The sequence below is a fragment of the Panthera onca genome, chromosome E1 (assembly GCF_046562875.1).
Source record: "Panthera onca isolate mPanOnc1 chromosome E1, mPanOnc1 haplotype 2, whole genome shotgun sequence".
NCBI classification, from domain to species: domain Eukaryota; kingdom Metazoa; phylum Chordata; class Mammalia; order Carnivora; family Felidae; genus Panthera; species Panthera onca.
In genome coordinates this window covers 51,852,323-51,871,678 of record NC_138352.1, presented here as the reverse complement: position 1 = coordinate 51,871,678, position 19,356 = coordinate 51,852,323, and the positions used below count along the sequence as shown (strand labels likewise).

The following is a 19,356-nucleotide window of genomic DNA, read 5'->3' as shown; positions in this document are numbered from 1 at the left end:
AGATCTAGGGCCTTAGGAGAGAAGCAGTGGGAGGCCAAGGGGTTTGGAGGAGACCTGGAGATATGGGAGGCCTGAGAAGCAGGAACGTCTGTTGGGTGGCAGGGGAAGCCCGGGGAGGGGGGACACACCCCAGGGGCACCGAGCCGGCTGCAGTGAGCCTGGGGTGAGGGATGTGAGATGACTTTCACCCCTGTGCCGACGCCAGGGGTGTGTGTGCTGAGGTCAGTGGAAATGATGGCCTGCTGTCTTCTCCCCAGACACGGGTGCTGGTGACACACAGCATCAACTTCCTGCCCCAGATGGACTTCATCATAGTGCTGGCTGACGGGCAGGTGTCTGAGGCGGGCCCCTACCCAGCCCTGCTGCAGCATAGCGGCTCCTTTGCCAACTTCCTCTGCAACTACGCACCTGACAAGCCCGAGAAGAACCTGAAAGAAGGCAGCAGGACCGGTAACCGTCCCTCACCCTCCACATTCCTGTGCCCTCCCGGCATCTCCCCTGTCTTGGGGTGTCTGTCGCTGGATGGGCCCAGTGTCACACAAGGGAGGTTCTGAGGAACTTCGACCATCTGCGTGACAATCAGACATCACCAAGAGGGAAACCGAACTGGACGTAGTCGAGTGCCTCTCCCTTCTCTTGCCTGTGTGACCTTATCAGCAGCTCAGGCCTCAGAGCCTTACTTTTCCCTTGTGTCCGAAGGGCATAAGGGCCCGGGCCCAGCCTGAACGTCAAGGCTATCTCACAGAGAAGTCATTTGATAAATCTGCAAGTGCTTGGAGAAGTCAGTTAGTTACCAGCAAAGATGGACTGAGTAATTACCAGGTCCTAGCACTACTCTGGGCACTGAGAGATGGCCGTGGCCAAATGGAAAATTCCCTGTCCTCGTGGAGCGTTTTGAAGTCTCTGAGCCCAGAAACCCCCCACCCCCTTTGTTGTCCGGTCCTGGCTCCCCAACACCAAACCCTGGGCTGGCCCACAGATCTTTTCCTGAGTTTTCTTGCCTACTGCTGTATAGACAGCTAACATGACTTGAACATTTACTAAGTGCTGGGCCCCTTGCTAAGCACTTGACACACATATCTTCCCTTTAATCCTCCCAGTCACAATGACACGATCAAGTGGGTACTATTATTATCCCCATTTTACTTGCCTGCCTAAAGTCAGGCAGGGAGGAAGTGACATTTAAGCTCAGCCAGTCTGCCTCCAGAGCCCAAGCCCCCGACCCTTATATTTGAGGCTCCTTCTCCATAGCCCCTGCAGGGAAGTTTTTCTCCGTATCTAACCTAAGTCTTTCTTGCTGCCTTACCCTCCCCCTCCCCCAGCCCAAAACTGATCGTTTACTTCCGTTCTTGTTCTTGGCTGCCCTTTCGTGTTCTCTCGTGCTTCTCGTGTTCTCTCATGCTGGTCCACTCGGGTCTCTTCTCTGGCGTGGGGATCGGGGAGCACTAGTGGCTTGCAGGGCGAGCTAGCCAGCCGCTTCTCCTTTCTCCCACCCTGCTGCAGCCTTGGAGGACACAGACGAGGAGGAGGTGCTGCTGATTGAGGACACGCTGAGCAATCACACAGGCCTGACGGATCATGAGCCAGTCATGTATGAGGTCCAGAGGCAGTTTTTGAGGTGAGCTCCTGAGAGCTCTCAGCGCCCTCCCTATGCCCGGTGGGGCCAGGTGGGGCACAGGTGGGCGTTCTCTCCCTGACGGCCACACCTGGGCCTCCGGCTACAGCCTGAACCCCCTGGGGCTCTGTCCTGTGGGTTTGTTGGAGATCGCCTCTCTGGGCCTGACCAGCTGCCTTCACAGACAGCTGAGTGTCATGTCCTCGGAAGGCGAGGGCCAGGGCCGGCCTGTGCCCCAGAGACGCCCAGGTTCAACAGAGAAGGTAGTGCAGGCAGCAGAGGTGAAGGCGAGCAGGGCACTGATCCAGGAGGAGAAGGCGGAGATAGGCACTGTGAGTAGGGTGGACAAGGAAGGCTGGAGAGGGCGGGCAGGCCCCCAGCAGTCCCGGGGCTCACGAGAGTCCTCTGTCCTTGACTGCCATGGCCTGCAGGTGAAGCTGAGTGTGTTCTGGGATTACGCCAAGGGCATGGGGCTCTATACCATAGTGGCCATCTGTCTTCTGTACCTGGGTCATAGTGCGGCTGCCATCGGGGCCAGCGTGTGGCTCAGTGCCTGGAGCGATGAGGCTATGGTGGATGGCCAACAGAATAATACCTCCGTGAGGCTGGGTGTCTATGCTGCCTTGGGAATTCTGCAAGGTGAGCGTGCAGAGACAGCCGGAGGTATTTTCCTCACGTTGGGGGTGCTGGATCCCTCAAACGATGCCCTTGACTCTGTGTTTTCTTCCATCATCCCAGCCATTGCCTGGCCCCAGTGCCTCCCTAAGCCACCCTAGCAGTCCACCTGCCTCTGGGCCTCTCCAGCTCATCCCAGCAGTGCTCTGTCTCTGAGCCTGCCAGCCACCGTGGCCACCCCCTACCTCCTAACCTTGCCCTGCATGCCCACCACCTGGCCAGTGAATAAGCACCCCTCCGGCTCCTCCAGCGGGGCTCCTGGTGATGGTGTCAGCCATCACGCTGATGGTGGGGAGTGTCCAGGATGCACGCTCGCTTCACCGGGTGCTGCTGCACAAGAGGCGCTCGCCACAGTCCTTCTTCCATACGACGCCCTCAGGCCGGATCCTCAACCGCTTCTCTAAGGACATCTAGGTCATCCATGAGGTTCTGGCCCCCACCATCCTCATGCCGCTGAATTCCTTCCACAACTCCATCTCGGCCTTCGTGGTCACCATAGCCAGCACGCCGCTCTTCACTGTGGTCACCCTGCCTCTGGCTGTCCTGTACATCACGTTGCAGGTCCGCAGCCAGAGAGGGGGCGTGGTTTTTGTGTAGGCGTGGCTCTCCGGAGGCGGTGGTGTGGGCGGGGCTCTCTGTGGGCGGGGCGCTGGTGTGGGCGGGGCTCTCGTTTGGACTGGCCACCAGGGTTGGGACCCAGGGACCTTGCAGTTGGATTTGGTTAGGGACTGTAGTCGGTTACTTTACTTCTTTGAAATTCATTTTCCTCGCCTGTAAAATAGAATCCTGGAACCTACCTCATAGGGTTGTTGTTAGGGTAAAATGAAATCCTTGTAAATTGTGACTGACCCTGAAACTGCTTCCTGCTGCCTATTTTTTCTTCGGAAGTTTTGAGACAGGGAGAGCAAGCAGGGGAGAGGCAGAGAGAGAGGGAGAGAGAGCATCCCAAGCAGGCCTCACACTGTCGGGGAGGATGGAGCCCGATTCAGGGCTCGAACTCAGGAACCGTGAGATCAAGACCTGAGCTGAAATCAAGCATAGGATGCTTTATGAGGCTGAGCCACCCAGGCGACGCCCCCACCCCGCCCCGCCGCTGCCTATTTTTAAATAAAATATTGTTAACCGTGCGAGACACATTATCCTTCCCTTCTTTTAGACATATTTAAACATATATGTGCATATATGTGTTTAACATAGATGATTTGGTAACATTCAGTTACAGCTGATTGTAGAAGTCCTTTGCGTTTCTGAGCCCCTGTCCTTCCATGAGTTTAATCAGTTGATGAAGGTAACCCACAAGGTGACTGGAAGCTCAGGCCCTTGTGGGGAGTCCCCGATCTGGGCTGTGTTCTGTGCAGGGACAGGAGACTCTCAGATACCCATCCTGTAAGGCCCTGGCCATCTTGGGGCCCACAGGATGGAAACTGGAGGCAGAAACATGTTTTTGTGGGGCTGAAGTTTTAGAAAACTGGAGTTGGGGTGGGGAAAAGCTCTTTACACAAAAGAATACAAAATGATCTTATTTTTGCAAATCTTGCGATATTCTGTGTGAGCACCTTGCTGGGACCCCTCGGTGGAGACAGGCACGTTCACTGATTTAGGAGGCCACGCAAGGTCTGTACTGCAGTCCAGGCCCCTACAGGGGGGTAGGGGGTCAGGAGCTGAGAGGGATTCAGGAAGGGCTTCGTGGAGGAAGTGGCCTGGAAGATTCAGCAGAGCTGACCAAAGGGAAAGGATGGAATGAGTTCATGGAGCCACATCAAGTAGCGAAAGGTAGCCAAGTCTTATGGGTAAGGGGGCTGGCCGGAAGAAGGCCCACATGGGTTCAGAAGGCATGCCGGACTGAGTCAGGGGTCCTACGGTGCTGACCCCAAGCACCTGAAGAGGCTGGACTCCATCAGCCGCTCGCCCATATACTCCCACTTTTCAGAGACGGTGACTGGCACCAGCGTCATTCGGGCCTATGGCCGCAGCCAGGACTTTAAGGCCATCAGTGATGCTAAGGTGGACACCAACATGAGGAGCTCCTACCCCTACGTTGCCTCCAACAGGTCACAAGCCTCTTCCCTCACCCCCTATTCCTCCAAGAGTTCCCACCAGGGTCTCTGCAGGACAGACCCTGGAGTTCTGGGTTCCGGCTCTCCCCCCTACACAGGAAACTGCCCCCTTCCTGTATCTGCCCCACTTCCTCCTTGTCTTGTTCCCACAGGTGGCTGTGGGTCCACGCGGAGTCCGTGGGGAACTGTGTTGTGTTCTTTGCTGCACTCTCTGCTGTGATTGGCAGAAACAGCCCGAGTCCGGGGCTGGTGGGCCTTTCTGTGTCCTACGCCCTACAGGTACGCAGGGGTCCGGGTCCCGGGGGGGGGGGGGCCACAACTGGGGCAGAGACAACACAGGTGTCACAAGCATCTCCCGAGCTTTCGCTCTGCCCAGTATGGGGACCAGCCACGGGTTCTGCTCACCAGGACCGTGAGCCCACAGTCAGGCATGGAGAGACACTCTCAACCAACAGGGGATTGTAATGCCGGGTGAACAGGTCTTTGTGGAGGAAGGAACAAAATGTGGTAAGACCCCGGAGGAGATTCTCTACCTTGGGTGTTGGCGTTGGAGAAATTATCTTGGCGCCAAAGGACAAACAGAGCTTGTCCTGCCTGTGCATGAGATTTAGAAGGTCAACAACCCTGACAGCAGTCCTGGGGCAGGGAAGCAGAGGGCTGGAAGATACCTCATTTCACAGGCCTGCAGAGAATATACACAGAGAAGGTGACTGGAGCCTGGAGTAGAGGGCGGGCTGGTCACCTGACATCAGCCTGTGTTATCAAAGGCTTAAATAACTACAAATGGTGGGGCGCCTGGCTGGCTCAGTCGGTGGAACGTGCGACTCTTGATCTCGGGGTCGTGAGTTCAAGCCCCACGTTGGGTGTAGAGATCACTTAAAAAATAAAATCTTAAATGACTGCAAATGGCATTTTTGTGACTTAGATCACATTTTCAATGCCTCAGAGGGCTCAAGCCTTGAATGCTTTGGTAAACAAAGGACAATCTAGACAAATGAGTCTTCTCAAGCTTTCCTGTGTTATGAATCACCTGGAATGTGGGTTCTGATACAGCAGGCCCAGGGTGGGGCTCAGGATTCTGCATGCCTATCAAGACTCCTTAGCACGCAGTGTGGTCCAGGGACCGGTTACATCAACATCACCATCTGACTCTTGGTTTCAGCTCAGGTCATGATCTCATGAACTGGGAGATCGAGCCCATGACGGGCTCTGTGCTGACAGCACAGAGCCTGCTTGGGATTCTCTCTTTCTCTGTCTCTCTCTGTCTCAAAATAAAATTTAAAAAAATACAAAATCTCAAGTCCCACCACGGACCTACTGAATCATAAGCCACGTTTTAACAAGATTCTCTGGGGAACCTTTCTTATACGTATTAAAGTTTGAGAAACACTGGGCTAGGTAGTCCTTGGTTAAGTCTGCAAGGTCACTGCCTGAGATACAGTTGTGATAGAGCCCCAGGTGGCACACCTATGGGCTTGCCCAGGCCCACCTGGGGCGTAGAGGCAAGGAGCATAATCAGGGAGTCGGAACTCCTCCCATAGCTATTGGGGGGAGGGGAGATCACCGTATCCATGACCCAGTCCCTTTGGCCAGATAACAATTAGTCTGATGTGGATGATCCAAATGATGTCAGACTTGGAGTCTAACATCGTGGCCGTGGAGAGAGTCAAGGAGTACTCCAAGATAGAGACTGAGGTGGGTCCTAGGATGAGCCTTGGGCAGGGCGATTCTGGAATAGCTGGGGAAGGGTGCTTGGTGGCCCATTGTCCCTACATCCCAAGACCAGCTCTTCATTTGGGGGATTCTTCATTCATTCATTCATTCATTCATTCATCCACTCAACCCTTATAGAGCATCAGCCAGAGGTCTATGCTAGGAGGTGAAGAGGGTCCAGAGTTGATCATGGTGGGTCTCTCTTCAGGCAGATTCTGATGTGGGAGAGGGAAGACAGGGCTCTGATAAGAGCCCTGGAGTGATGCACCCAAAGAGGGCGGACAAGAGGAAGGTCATTCAGCTGGGGTATTCAGGAGGGTCATGACTCCAGCCAGAGATTAGCCGGGTGGAAGGAGCAGGGGTGGGGCAGCATGGCCTTTATTGGGGAAAGGGAGTTGTCCCCTAATGGCGGCGGGGAGATGCAGACTCTTCTCCACTTACTTCTTCCTGTGGTCACACCCCAGACCTCCTCACACCCAGAAGCTGCACCATCTCTGAGATCTCAAGTCAAGCTTTTATTTAAAAAAAAAAAAAAAATTTTTTTTAACGTTTATTTATTTTTGAGACAGAGAGAGACAGAGCATGAACAGGGGAGGGGCAGAGAGAGAGGGAGACACAGAATCCGAAACAGGCTCCAGGCTCTGAGCTGTCAGCACAGAGCCCGACGCGGGGCTCAAACTCTCGGACCGTGAGATCATGACCTGAGCCGAAGCCGGACGCTTAACCGACTGAGCCACCTAGTTGCCCCTCAAGTCAAGCTTTTAAACCACCCTTCCCAGTCCTCCCAGCTCCTGTGCCCCAAACCTCTGCTGTCCCAGAACTTTGTCGTCGTTAGGACCCCCAACCCTGTGGCCTACCTTTGTCCCTCTGTCCCCCAGGTCGTCTAGCCTGGGTTCTGTGCTCCACCGGTGCCAATGCTCCCGGCTCCCTTGCCCTCCTTTCTGTCAGTGGTCCTCACCTACAAAACCCCTCCCCAGCCGAGCCCCTCTGTCTACCTTCTACATACTGACACTCAGCAGCTAAGACATCGCTGGAGAAAATCACTGATTTTACTTCCAGTTTGTGACCACACATCACTGCTGGGTATTTCTATTTTGCTTCCCCCAAAAGCATGTGATCCCACTTCCAGAAAGAGCCATTTGAACCTTCTTTCCTCGAACCCCCATATTTCCTCCCCTTGGCTCAGCCATGGACCTTGTGTGACTTACTTGCCCCTGAGAAAAATAGGGTAGGAGATGTGAACTCCCTCAACCTTCTCGCCTCCAGACTTTCCAACTGCCTGTGGTCCCTTCACCTCTTCCTTCCTCTTTTAGCAGGAAGTGTCCCTCCTGCTACCAAAGTCTACCCCTGCGGACTTCACCCCCCTCATTACACCCTCTGCTTCCTACAGCCTGCTCCCTCTGTTGGATGATTCCCATTCACTGGCAAGCATGAGCTATCATAGCATCCGTCCTGCACACCCACACCCACCTCCCCTCCCCTTACATCTCACGGCCCCGTCTCTCTGCTCTCCTTTGTCACGAAGCTCGTTTTAAAGCACACACGGGGAAGTGGGGAACCCCGTCACCCTGTAACACATCTGCCTCCCGCGGTCTGGTTTCTGGCCCTGTCACTCCACCAATGACCCGCCTGGTTCCAAACCTAGGGGACACTTTCTTGTTCTCATCTAATTCAATCTCTCAGTGACGTTCAGACAAAATGACCCCTGCCTTCTTCTTGGAAGGCCCTCCCTCATAGCGTCTGTGACCCAAGCTCTTGCCCTGTCAGTCTCCTTTGAGCCCCACCTCACCTGTTCCTCTCAGCCTGGCCTCTCTTGCCCCCGTGGCCCCCCCCCCCGGCCTCCCCCCTGCCTTCCCCAGACATCTCCTATCACCCCCCTCAATCCTCTGCTGGCAGGGATCTTTAAATTCTCCCTCTTCGTGTCTAACGTTCCCATTTCCCCCTGTCCATAGACACGATCTGTCTCCATAGCCTAAAAATCTTTGCCCCCAACCCTGTTGCCCAATCTTTTGACAACTCCTCGAGAGAATGGTCTATACTGGCTGCTTTGCTTTTTGACCGGTGACAGTCTGGCTTCTCCTGTCTCGAAGCAGGGTGGCTTTACGTGACCTGCAGAGTCACACGGGTCCCCGCGCTTAGAAGGAAGGGTCTTACATCTGCTTTAATGCTCTGTGCTGTCACCACGTGGACATTCTTAATAACTATCGAACAAGAGACCCCACATTTGCATTTTGCACTGAGCCTCCCAAGTTGTTGCTGGTCCTGTCTCAAAGCCACCATCATCTTATGCCCAATTTATTTTAAGAACCTCCCAACTAGCTTCCCTGTTTTCCATCATCCCCTCTCCTTCCCCTCATAGCAGCTAGAGGGATCCTTTAAAAACACATCAAATCGTGCCATTGCTCTGCACATGGCCCCTGATGGCTCTGCATCTTGGAGTGAAAAAAAAACAAAAACAAAAAAACAAAACCATGGTTCTTAAAATGGCTTGCAAAGCCCTTCATGAGGGAGCCACCCACTATCTGTCTCCTACCTCTCACTTTGTCACTAGGCTCCAGAACACATCTGGGGAGGTATTCACGCTTTCTGTGCCCTCTGCCTGGCATGCCCTTACCCCAGATATTTACTTGGCTTGTCACCTCCCCCACCCTGCTTTGGGTCTTTATTTGAATATCACCTCCTCCAGGAAGCCTTCCATGACCACTCTGTACTTCTACAACACCAAGCACTTCTCAGCACTCGGCACTTTGCTACATTGTGCAGATGTGCTTATTTGTTGATGGTGTGCCCCTCCATTGTGCGGTACCTTGTGACTTGTGACCCCGGTAGCTGTCACAGAGTGGCCACTCAGGGAGCTAGGGCAGGCAGGGAGAGGAGCTCAGGCTCCTAGGAGAGAGTGGGAGAGGGCCCGGCTGCGGAAGAGGGGCCACCCTGACGCAGACCCATCCTCCCCGCTGGGCCAGGCCCCCTGGGTGGTGGAGAGCGGCCGTCCTCCCGCGGGCTGGCCCCTGCGGGGTGAAGTGGAGTTCTGGAACTTCTCTGTGCGCTACCGGCTGGGCCTGGAGCTGGTGCTGAGGAACCTGAGTCTGCGCGTGCACGGTGGCGAGAAGGCACACGAGGGGTGGGTTTGTGCCGGGGACGCGGCCACAGCCTTTGGGAGAGCAGGTGCCGCAGCCCAGAAGCCCGGCGGCCCTGGAGATGCCCGCTGACTCCTCCCGCTCCTTGAAAGCCCCCCTCACTCCCTCCAGGTGGGGATCGTGAGCCGCACCGGGGCCGGCAAATCGTCCATGACCCTCTGCCCGTTCCACATCCTGGAGGCCGCGGAAGGTGAAATCCGCATCGACGGCCTCAACGTGGCAGATGTGGGACTCCACGACCTGCGTCCTCAGCTGACCGTCATCCCCCAGGTACAAGCCTGCCATGGACTGGCCGCACTGAGCAGCCCTGGGGGTTGGGGGGGCGGGCCCCACCCTGCTTTGTAGCTTGAGGTCCAGGCCCCGGACCTCCGTCTGAGAGGCTGGAGAGCCTGACAACAGGAGCAGAGCCACAGAGCAGCCACCTGTCATGGATCTGAAAGGGGTCGGACTATCCTGGCCCCATCAGACGCTGCCCTCCGGCCACCTGGGCTACCAGTTGAGACCAGGATCGCAGGACCCTTCAAGTACCCCATCCCCCTGAGACGCTCTGTCCTGGTCTGCCTGTTTCCCCACTCAGAATTGCATTTCACTTTTTCTAGCTCCTCTGGGGTGTTTTTTTCTGCTGACTGGACATTTTGGAGTCAGATTAGCGGTTCCCCTGTCTGCTTTGGTGGACAACTTTGACTGGCAAAGCTGGGGTTTATCGCTTCCCCACAGGCATTTATCTGCCCTTTGCCTCCCTCCTGGAGGGCTGGGGACAGAATAGGAAACGCTGCCCCAAATTCCTTTCTTTTTCTCTGGCCCTGGGACCCATGGCTCCTGAGGGGGCCTGAACGGCCCTCTTCCGAGACCTTGTTGTGTTGCCAGGACCCCATCCTGTTCTTCGCGTCCCTACGTATGAACCTGGACCCTTTTGGGTATTACTCGGAGGCAGATCTATGGTGAGCCTTGGAGCTTTCCCACCTGCACACCTTTGTGAGCTCATAGCCAGAGGGCCTGGACTTCCAGTGCTCCGAGGGAGGGGAGAATCTCAGGTAAAGGCTGGGGTTGGGTGGGTCAGAAACAGCAACCCGAGGGGTAGAAGACTTCGTATCAAATGACACAGAGTCCAGGCCACAGCCCCCTCCCCACTCCCGTCTCAGTCTGGGGGCGCTCAAGGGAGGGGGGGCGGGGCTGTTGTTTTGTATTGAACATATTCTGTGGGATCTCACTGACGCCTCACACAAGCTCCCGAGGTGGTGATGGTCCCCCTTTGCAGATGAGAAAACTGAGGCAGAGCCAAAGTCACCTAGCTAGGTGAAGGCATGCCTGGGATTGGAACTGGGAGATTCCAAAACCATAGTCAGTCCTGTCCTGCGAGGTTGTCAATTCTGTGCTTGGCCTGGGGAGGGGGTCTGTACTGAGCCCTTGGATCAGGTAAGAGCAAAACCTACAGTGCATTAGGTAGCTCACAGATATTTCCCAAGATGGCTCTGCAAGTCCTTCTGAAGTTTCCGAGTGAGCGAAGTGAGCTCTCCAAGCCCTTCTTTGCTTTCTTACCACCCCAGTGTTGTATCCACAGCCCCCGGGCTGTGCAGCAGGGAGGGCTGGGAGTCACTTCTTACTAAGTCTAAAGGCTTGCGATTGATTCCCACACCTGTGTTAGCTGTGTGATTTTGGGGCAAGTTGCTTAACCTCTCTGTTGTACCTCTTCCTTCCCTCTAAAAAGGGGGTAATAGCAGTCCCATACCTTTTTGCACCGTGCCGCCCACTAAAAAATATAATGTGAGCCACGTATGTGTAATTAAATTTTTTTCCAGTAGCCACATTAAAAAAAGAAAAAGGAGCAGGTAGAAAAGAAAAGAAATAGATGGAATACATTCGAAAAGTGTACTTCATTTATCCCAGTCTATCTAAAATGTTGCCATTTCAACAAGTAATTGATATAAAAATTATTAGGGATATTTTACATTTTTTTCACACTAAGTTTGAACCCCCCCCTCCCCTCGTGTGGACTTTTACCTTTACGGTACATCCCAATTTAGACCAGCCGCATTTCAAGTGCTCCATAGCCACACGTGGCCAGTGGCTATCATTTGGACAGAGCAGTCTTGAGGTCATTGGGATGAAACAGAAAGCACTTAGCCTGGATACACTCCTGAGATATTTAGCTATTTTATTCTTCTTCGTATTAGTCTGCTGGGTCCACACCCATGGACTCTCTCCAGACCTCAAAAACAAAAACAAAAACCTTTACATTTGCTCAGCACTTAATAGCGTTCAAAGAACGTTGGCATCCGCTATCTTGTTTAATCTTTACTGCAGTCCTGTGGGCCAGGAATGAGGCTCCAATGCATAAAATGATTGCCCAAAGCTTCTCAGCTAGCAAGAAGGGGGGGGCAGGGACTCAGGGAAACCAGGGCTTTTGCCCCAAACCCTTCATCGCTGTGTCACAGCCATGCGTGGGATGGCCCTGCCCCCCGCCCCCCACTTCCCCTGCTAGTCCCGGGAGATTGAATATGCCCTTCGACGGGATTTCATTTACGCAGCCGTGTTGGGGTGGCTGGTGGATAAGCACAAGCTTCCAGACCCTGCACCCAGAGCTGGCTTTGCTCCATTTTCCTACCTCTGCTTGCTGTCAGCACCTCTCCTGGAGCTTCCCCTCCATCCTCCCCGTCTGCCAGGGTCTGAGACAGGTCGGCTCCCCCCCCACCCCTCACTGAGATTGTAGCCGCTTTAATAAGGAGAACTTGCATCCTGTGCCAGTCCTACCATAAATCAGCCCTGAGTTCTAGCTGGAGGCTCACTCTGATGCCAGAACCTTCATTAGCTGCGGGAATGGGCCAGCGAGAGAGCCTGGCCTTCACTTGGGCTGCGGTGACTCACCCCTTTGGGAAAGGCTGAGGTATTTGTCCTTGGGTGTGGGGTTATAGCAGCCTCTGTGGTTGGGAACACAGCCTCGCTTTGTTCACTAGCTCTGGCTTCCAAGGCAAGAGGTTGAAGGTATGCGCCCCACCTCTCCTCCACCTCCCCAGTGACCAGACTCGGGAGTCCCCGTGTCCCTGACCCTTCTTGTCCTCACAACAGAGCCCTGGCCTGTATTCCCCCATGGGGCTGGGAGATGACTGTCTGAATTGTGTGACATTAGGCTCGGCAAGATGACAATGCGTGCAAATATCCGGGAAGAGCCATTTAGGTGTGTTCTTTCTAGAGTGTAAATGACGGATAGAAGCAGAGAAGCATCATGGCACTAGCTGAGGAGCGAGGACAGGGAAAAAGACACAGAAGGAGGAAGCCGGGGGTGCCAGAGACAGACCGGGATTTCACAGTGTTGAGCACTGCTCTACCCCAGACCCCTCATCAGCCCTGTGGGACCCAGATCTCCGTGACTCCGTGTTCCAGGAGGACTGGGCTGAGGCAGAAATGGGAGAAGTTAGACAGAAAGCCAGTCCTGGGCCTTTGGGAAGGAATGCAGACAGAAGCAGTTCAGGGAGTCCTGCCTGGGGGCAGGTGGGGGAACCCAGCTCGAGATGCCTGCCTTGCCCGTTCCCAGCGCCAGCTCGTGTGCCTGGCCCGAGCCGTGCTCCGCAGGAGCCGCATCCTGGTTTTAAATTTTTTTTTTTTTTTTTTACGTTTATTTATTTTTGAGACAGAGACAGAGCGTGAACGGGGGAGGGTCAGAGAGAGGGAGACACAGAATCCGAAACAGGCTCCAGGCTCTGAGCCATCAGCCCAGAGCCCGACGCGGGGCTCGAACTCACGGACCTCGAGATCATGACCTGAGCGGAAGTTGGCCGCTTAACCGACTGAGCCACCCAGGCGCCCCAACCGCATCCTGGTTTTAGACGAGGCCAGGCTGTCATGGACCTGGAGACTGACGACCTCATCCGGGCTACCATCCGCACCCAGTTTGAGAACTGCACGGTACTGACCGTCGCGCACCGGCTCGACACCATCGTAGACTGTACCAGGTGGGGCGCCAGAACCCAGCGCGGGGGGCGGTGGGGGGAACCTGGTGGGGTTATCTAGGTCACCAGGAAGAGGCATGCAGATTACCTGGACACGGGAGAGCTCGTGGGATTGTCTAGGGCATGAGGGACAGAGCAGGGCTTCCCAAGTTATAGATAAGGGGCAGGACAGAGTGGAGTCATCTACCCACGGTGGGCACAGTGATGTTTTCTGAGACATACGGGACACTTTGAGGTCACCAACGTGTAGGGAAGGGGCACACTGGGGCTCCCTAGGCATCGTGAATTGTGCCCACGCTGCCTCCCTGCCGCCCTCTGTTAATGCTATGAGCTGGAACCGGGTCCTTCATGACAAAACCCTCACTCCCTGAGCACCCTGCATCTTTAGAGGGCCCGCGTGGCCATCCCTTTGTTTGTACGTCGCTCCCACAATCCGAGCTGGGTGTACAGGTGGGGAAGCTGCTAAGAGAAGTGTATGATGCTAGAGTCCCTGCCTCAGAGGGCTGGACCCTGACAGCCTGGACCCTCAGGAGCAGACACCCTGTGGTGAGAGAGCGGAGGGCTGAGCCCCAGCCCCAGGAGCTGCTGACTGCTGTGTGACCTTGGGCAAGGTGCAGAACCTCTCTCTTGGGGTTGTTGTAAGGAGTCAACGAAATGAAGCGTTTCAAATGCAGGCGACCCTGGAAAGTGTTAGCTTCTCCCCCAGCCTCTTACCATAACCTCCTCTAAGGATTAGGGCAAGGGCCTTGCCCTGGGGAATCTCATGCCTTCCCTGGGGAGGCAGCCACTCAGCCAAAAGAAAAATCTGGGACCTATTCCCTCACTGTGTCCAACGTTAAGGTGTGATGCTGGAGGACAAGGTCAGGGGCAGGGGGATCAGGAGCCTCACGGAAGTGACGTGGCACTGGCCTGGCAGACTGGCCCCCTTGGAGATGTGGGAGCTCAGAAGGAGGAAGAGGAGGAAGCTGAGATAAATCTGTGTCGAAGGAGTGTGGCGGGAGTACATCAATAAGGCTTTATTCACAAAATAAACATCTCCAGGCACGGGGAGGTAGGGAGGATGCCATGGATAGGGCAATGGGCAGACCTTGTCCCTGCCTCAGAAGTGTCCCCACACAGCCCCCAGGGGCTTGGGAACCAAGCCGAGAATGCCCAACGCTACCGTCTGTCTGTTCCATCCCTACCCCACCCCTATCCAGGCCCCCACTGAGAGAAGAGAAGGCAGACAGAGGTGCCAGGCCTTGGGTCCAGACAAGGGACAGGGATGGGCTGAGAGGATCTGTTCTCAGGCCTAACTGAAGACGGCGGTCACTGGTAACCCTGAGGGCAGAAGGCTCAAACCAACCTTGGAGGTTGGGAGTTCATTCATTCTAGTGGGACTGGCAGAAATTAATCAAATACTCCTGCTATCAAACGTGTAAGGAGAGCCTGCGGGAAGGAAGCAGGGGTATGTGTATGTAGGGAAGAAAAAGCCAATCCACACAGGGCAGCCAGGACACTATCTTTCCTAAGGAAAGGAAGCACCAGCCAGGCCCTACAGGATGAGTAAGAGTTGGCGAGTGGGCGAGGAGATGGGGTACGGATACAAATTTCAGGCAAAGGTAGGAGGGCACATGAGGCAGGAGTGCAGAGGGGGAAGGGGGGAGTGGAGGCAAGATGAGGAGGAGAGAGGGACAGGCCCCACCATCCTGCACTTTGAGGACCCTGGGGAAGCAGTCGTTACCCTAGGGAACAGTGAGAAACCACTGAAGGGAGGAGGGGCATCTCCCGGGCTCATTTGGGCAGTGACCAGGCAGAGATGTGCACACACTCCTTCCCAGGACGTGTTTCCGGGAGCCCTGTAGGTAAGGGAACAGAGTGAGGCCCATCCCTTCCCATCCAGGAGCATCTCGCCGGGCTCAGGGGAGCCCTTTCGGCTCCTGCCTCACCCTGGGAGTCAGGCTGTTAGCCCTGCACCAGGTGCACCCCGTGCTTGATTGGCAGGGGATTCTAATCCCAGGCCCAGACCTGACTCTGTGTGTGTGTGTGTGTGTGTGTGTGTGTGTGTGTGTGTGTGTATCCATCCATCAGCAGCAACCAGATATGCAGCCAAAGTCCCAGATTCCAGTGTCAGGCCTCCGTGCAGCCCAGTTTCCTGCCGTGTGCCTTTGTGAGTTGGCACAAAGCAGGTAGGAGAGCACAGGGCCCAGCGCACAGGCCCGTGGCTCCCTGCGCACAGTCCTGTGACCCCGGTTGAGGGAAGGGCTCATTAGGGAAGGTTTTCAGAGGCCCGAAGAGCAGAGATGAATAGGAACCTTGTGTTTGATCCCAGAAACGGTCTCATCTGCTAGGAGAGCAAACGGAGTGGCTAAAATAACCAGCCTTGCGAGCGTGCACATGTGGCCTAGTGGCTGTGTTGGGTGGGTCTCCTGAAGCAGGAGGGTTGGCATGTCCCCGCAGGGCCTGAGCAGGACCCAGAAGGGCAGAGTTGGACGGTAAGGGCCAGGTCGAAACTGATGGAGACCTGACCACTTCTTTTCTTTGGCTAGGGTCCTTGTCCTGGACAGAGGGACAGTAGCTGAATTTGATTCTCCAGCCAACCTCATCGCAGCCAGAGGCATCTTCTACGGGATGGCCAGAGACGCTGGACTTGTCTAAAATATATTCCTGGGACTTGCTCCTGGCCATTGCTGGTTTTCATCAGGAGAAAAAAAGACACCAAGCACGTCTGCAGGATGGACTCGATGGCAAACACTGGAGGCATTTGCTAGATTCTTGCCCTGCAAAGTGCCTCACAGAATAATTGTGCTAAATGCTTTAGATGAGGAAGTGGGGCCCAAGAGGTGAACTACGGGCCCGAGGCCACAGCTAGTTTGAGGCAGAGCCCAGACTGGTGCCCGGGGTCTCCTGATTCCCAACCTAGTGTTCTTGCCACGCTGTGCTGTTTTCAGTCATTTCATGGAATGACCTCTCCACTCTGTCTGATTTTTTGTATTTTCTACTCAGAAGGATTTTTTTTTTTTTTTTTTTTTTTTTTTAAAGTAAAGCTTTTTCCTCCTGGAACAGCAGACTGCCGGGTCAGGGTGTCCTTAGGAACTGAGTCCTGTACTCTGGGGTGCTGGCCTGAATCCATTAAAAATGGAGCACTGATGAAATAAAGCGACATGGTCAACAATACGTATACCCCGATGCAGCCTTTCTCTGCCTGTTCATAAGGTTTGGGGGTTAGGGCCTTTGCAGGGGGCAGGGAGGGAGGGAGAGAGGTGGAGGCAGACTTTATGTACATCTACATGGCTGGGATTATCTGAAAACTTCAGTCTCCAGAGCTTTTGGCTAGAAATATTGTCTTTACAGCCAAAAGTCACTGGGTAATTGCCAATACTTCCTGCTCTGCTGTGCAGATACTGTGAAAAGGCGAGAAATAAAGCCCCTGAAATCGGACCCGAGGCCTCTTGGGAAGGCTGCTGTGAACGCCTCCCTCATGCCATCCCTCAGACCTCCAAGCCTGCTTCTCTAGGGGCTGGGATGTGCGTGGTGCCTTTTACTCCCTTGCTCCTTTAGTAGTCTATGCCAGGGGCACCTGGGTGGCTCAGTCGGTTAATTGTCTGACTCTTGATCTCCACTCAGGGTGTCATCTCCTGGTTTGTGAGTTCAAACCCCGCATCAAGCTTTGTGGCAACGGCGCGGAGCCTGCTTGGGATTCTGTCTCTCCCTGTCTCCCTGCCCCTCCCCACTCACTCTCTTCATCTGCCAATAAATAAACTGAAAAAAAAACAAAAAAACAAGTCTATTCCAGACAGGTCCTCGTAACCAGCGAGGCCTCAGAGCCATTCGTCTTCCTCAATGTGGCCAAAGCTGCACGTGAGAGCACAGAACAGCCCAGAGGCGCCCCTGGCCCTGACAGTCTCGGGCCAATAAGCAAGATGAGGGGCCGAATTAAATTTGGTTTTGAGCAAACCGACAGAGTGCTCATTTCCTGTGGGTCAGAGTCCACCTGGCACAAGGCGTATTTGGAAATTTGGAACGGATCTCTTCTCTTTGTTACCTTACTGAGTTTTCTGGTGTCTGACCCTCTCGTTTCCTCGACCTTTCTGCTTGGTATGATGTGACAGGTTGTAGGGGATAGTTTGTCTTTCTTCCCTAAATGGTTTGCAGTAGGTGCGGAGATGGCTCCTTTGATCTGGTTTTCCTGTATGTATCGGGTCAGCCTGTGCTGCAGGACCATTTGTTAAAGGTTAATCACATTTTTTTTGGCAGCCTGTTTCTGCCCAGGATGTTTATGAGTGTAGAGAAGAAGACTTCCATCCTTGTGATAAAGCGAGTATGAAAGCCCAAATGCCCAGATTATTCTGCCTCTCCTTGGTGCTAAGAAAAGGTCTCTGCTATGCTCCCTGATTTATTAGGCCAATTTGGCATGACGTCTGCTTTGTGAGGTTCTAGCTGCCCTAACCCAACAGAAACGCAGATTCATTCGGCATCACGCTCAGCTGAAGATCTGAAGGTGGGAGGCTGTTACTTCCTCTCCTGCCTTGGGAGTCTGTTTCTGAGCTCATGGAGGCCCTGACAGGTGCCGGCAGCCCAAAGGAGAGGCTCGGTTGCATAAGGTAAATAGGCTAATCGAAAAATGTGGTCACTAGAGGATGACCTCCATCTAGCCGGCTCACCTCCTCCGGGGAAAGGAAGCTGGCCGCTGAGAGCCGGGAGGAAAGGCGCTGCACAGTGTCTGCGGGTGCCACTGTCAGGCACGAGCCCCTTGGTGGCAGCAAGACAGAGGAGCCTCAGCTGGGCGAATGGTCCCTCCGATTTTTCCCCTAGAGCACCGTGTCCCCGGGACTGTCCAACAACTCGAACCCCCGGTGATTAGGAGTACAGTGCTGCTTAGGAGGCCCAAATGAAAGAATATGGGCTCGGTTCGTTAATATTTTAATTTTAGTAATACTGGTTATGTTTGAACAGTCGGCAATGCACAAAGAAAACAATCTTCGGTGAATGTTTACACACGGTGTGAACACATGCTTTAAATATGCAGTGGAGGGGGGGTGAATTCACAGTTAACAAAGCTAAAAAAAAAAATCCTTGTTATAAATTACACAAAGCATATAAAAATATTTCTCTGAATGCATAGATTAAGACTTTAAACTCACCTACCGGCAACTGTCAGTCTCATCCAACCGCCTTAGGCAGGAGTCAGGTGACCGCAGAGGACTTTACAAGGGAGAAGGGAGGACGGTGTCGGGCTCATCCCTCACCCGAGACACCATGCCTCTCCCTCGCCCTCGCCAGTTTCTGAACCAGGGGGGGAATGCCCTGCAGCCACTCGGTAGGCCACCTCCCGGCCGGGACCTCCACTGCTTCTGAGTCTCTAATTGATCAAAATGGTTGGAAGAGTTTTAACCCCAGTGATTTAGACATGAATTAATACCGGATTTATTTCTGCCAGGATAGAGCTAGCCTTAGTGTTATCAGTAAACTGTCACTTTTTCCAAAGGGAAGGAAAGAAGGTTAGTATGTCTCGGTAAACTAGCTTCCGATTGGTTGAACCACCAGGGCGGTTTCTTCTTTAAAGCACTTCAGGGAAGGGGTAATAAGTAACTTCCCTGCGGAGTCTGACTCTGCTGTGCGAACACCGTACAAGGGTGAGTGAGTCACCACCAGGAATCGGTGGGCTAAGGGGGACTCACTGAACGGAGTGATTCCACAAAGCCGGCCTTGAGGACGGCCTCGACCTCAGCTCAGCACTGAGGCGGCAACAGGAGGCCATTATCTCGGCCCAACATTCTCCTCCATTGACGTCGTCTGCATGCTCTCGCTCCGTCAGCAATCAGTCGCAGCGTTCCAACAAAATTAACACAGTTAGGAAGTTAAGTTTCTTTGGAAACTATTTAGGCACTATGGGGAAAAAGCTTCTTAAGACAGCAGGGATGCTCTTCGACAGCTGGCTTCGAACCCCTGCCCTCCTGTTCGTCTGAGTGTGCTCGTTCTTATTTCTAAAGTGAAGCTGTTGGTTTCGACACGACAGTGGCTCTTTTAACGTTAATGACACCGAAAGAAAGGAAGGGAACTCTTGAAGGCGTTCCTTACGATTCTCGTAGGCCTAGGCCGTGCTCAAGAGTGTAATCAGGTGTTTTCCAGAACAAAGCCTGGCAGGCTCACAAACCGCCTCTGTGAAGCGGATGGGTGGGTGGTGGTGGGGGAGGCCTAAGGGCAAACAATTTGTTTACAAAAGCAACAGA

The 19,356-nt window shown here is 54.1% G+C and overlaps 1 protein-coding gene across 1 annotated transcript in view; it reads left to right on the top strand.

Moving 5' to 3' along the window:
- The window catches only part of ABCC3 (ATP binding cassette subfamily C member 3), a 33,214-nt gene extending 17,056 nt beyond the window's left edge, over window positions 1-16,158 (top strand). Inside the window, 14 exon segments of the mRNA XM_078437590.2 lie at window positions 258-450; window positions 1,504-1,618; window positions 1,800-1,947; window positions 2,047-2,254; window positions 2,541-2,851; window positions 4,142-4,341; window positions 4,500-4,626; window positions 5,941-6,042; window positions 9,024-9,170; window positions 9,309-9,467; window positions 10,065-10,231; window positions 12,152-12,179; window positions 12,996-13,147; window positions 15,673-16,158. Coding sequence (XP_078293716.2) covers window positions 258-450; window positions 1,504-1,618; window positions 1,800-1,947; window positions 2,047-2,254; window positions 2,541-2,851; window positions 4,142-4,341; window positions 4,500-4,626; window positions 5,941-6,042; window positions 9,024-9,170; window positions 9,309-9,467; window positions 10,065-10,231; window positions 12,152-12,179; window positions 12,996-13,147; window positions 15,673-15,781 — 2,166 coding nt within the window. The 3' untranslated portion in view covers window positions 15,782-16,158.
- Window positions 16,159-19,356: the final 3,198 nt, after the last annotated feature.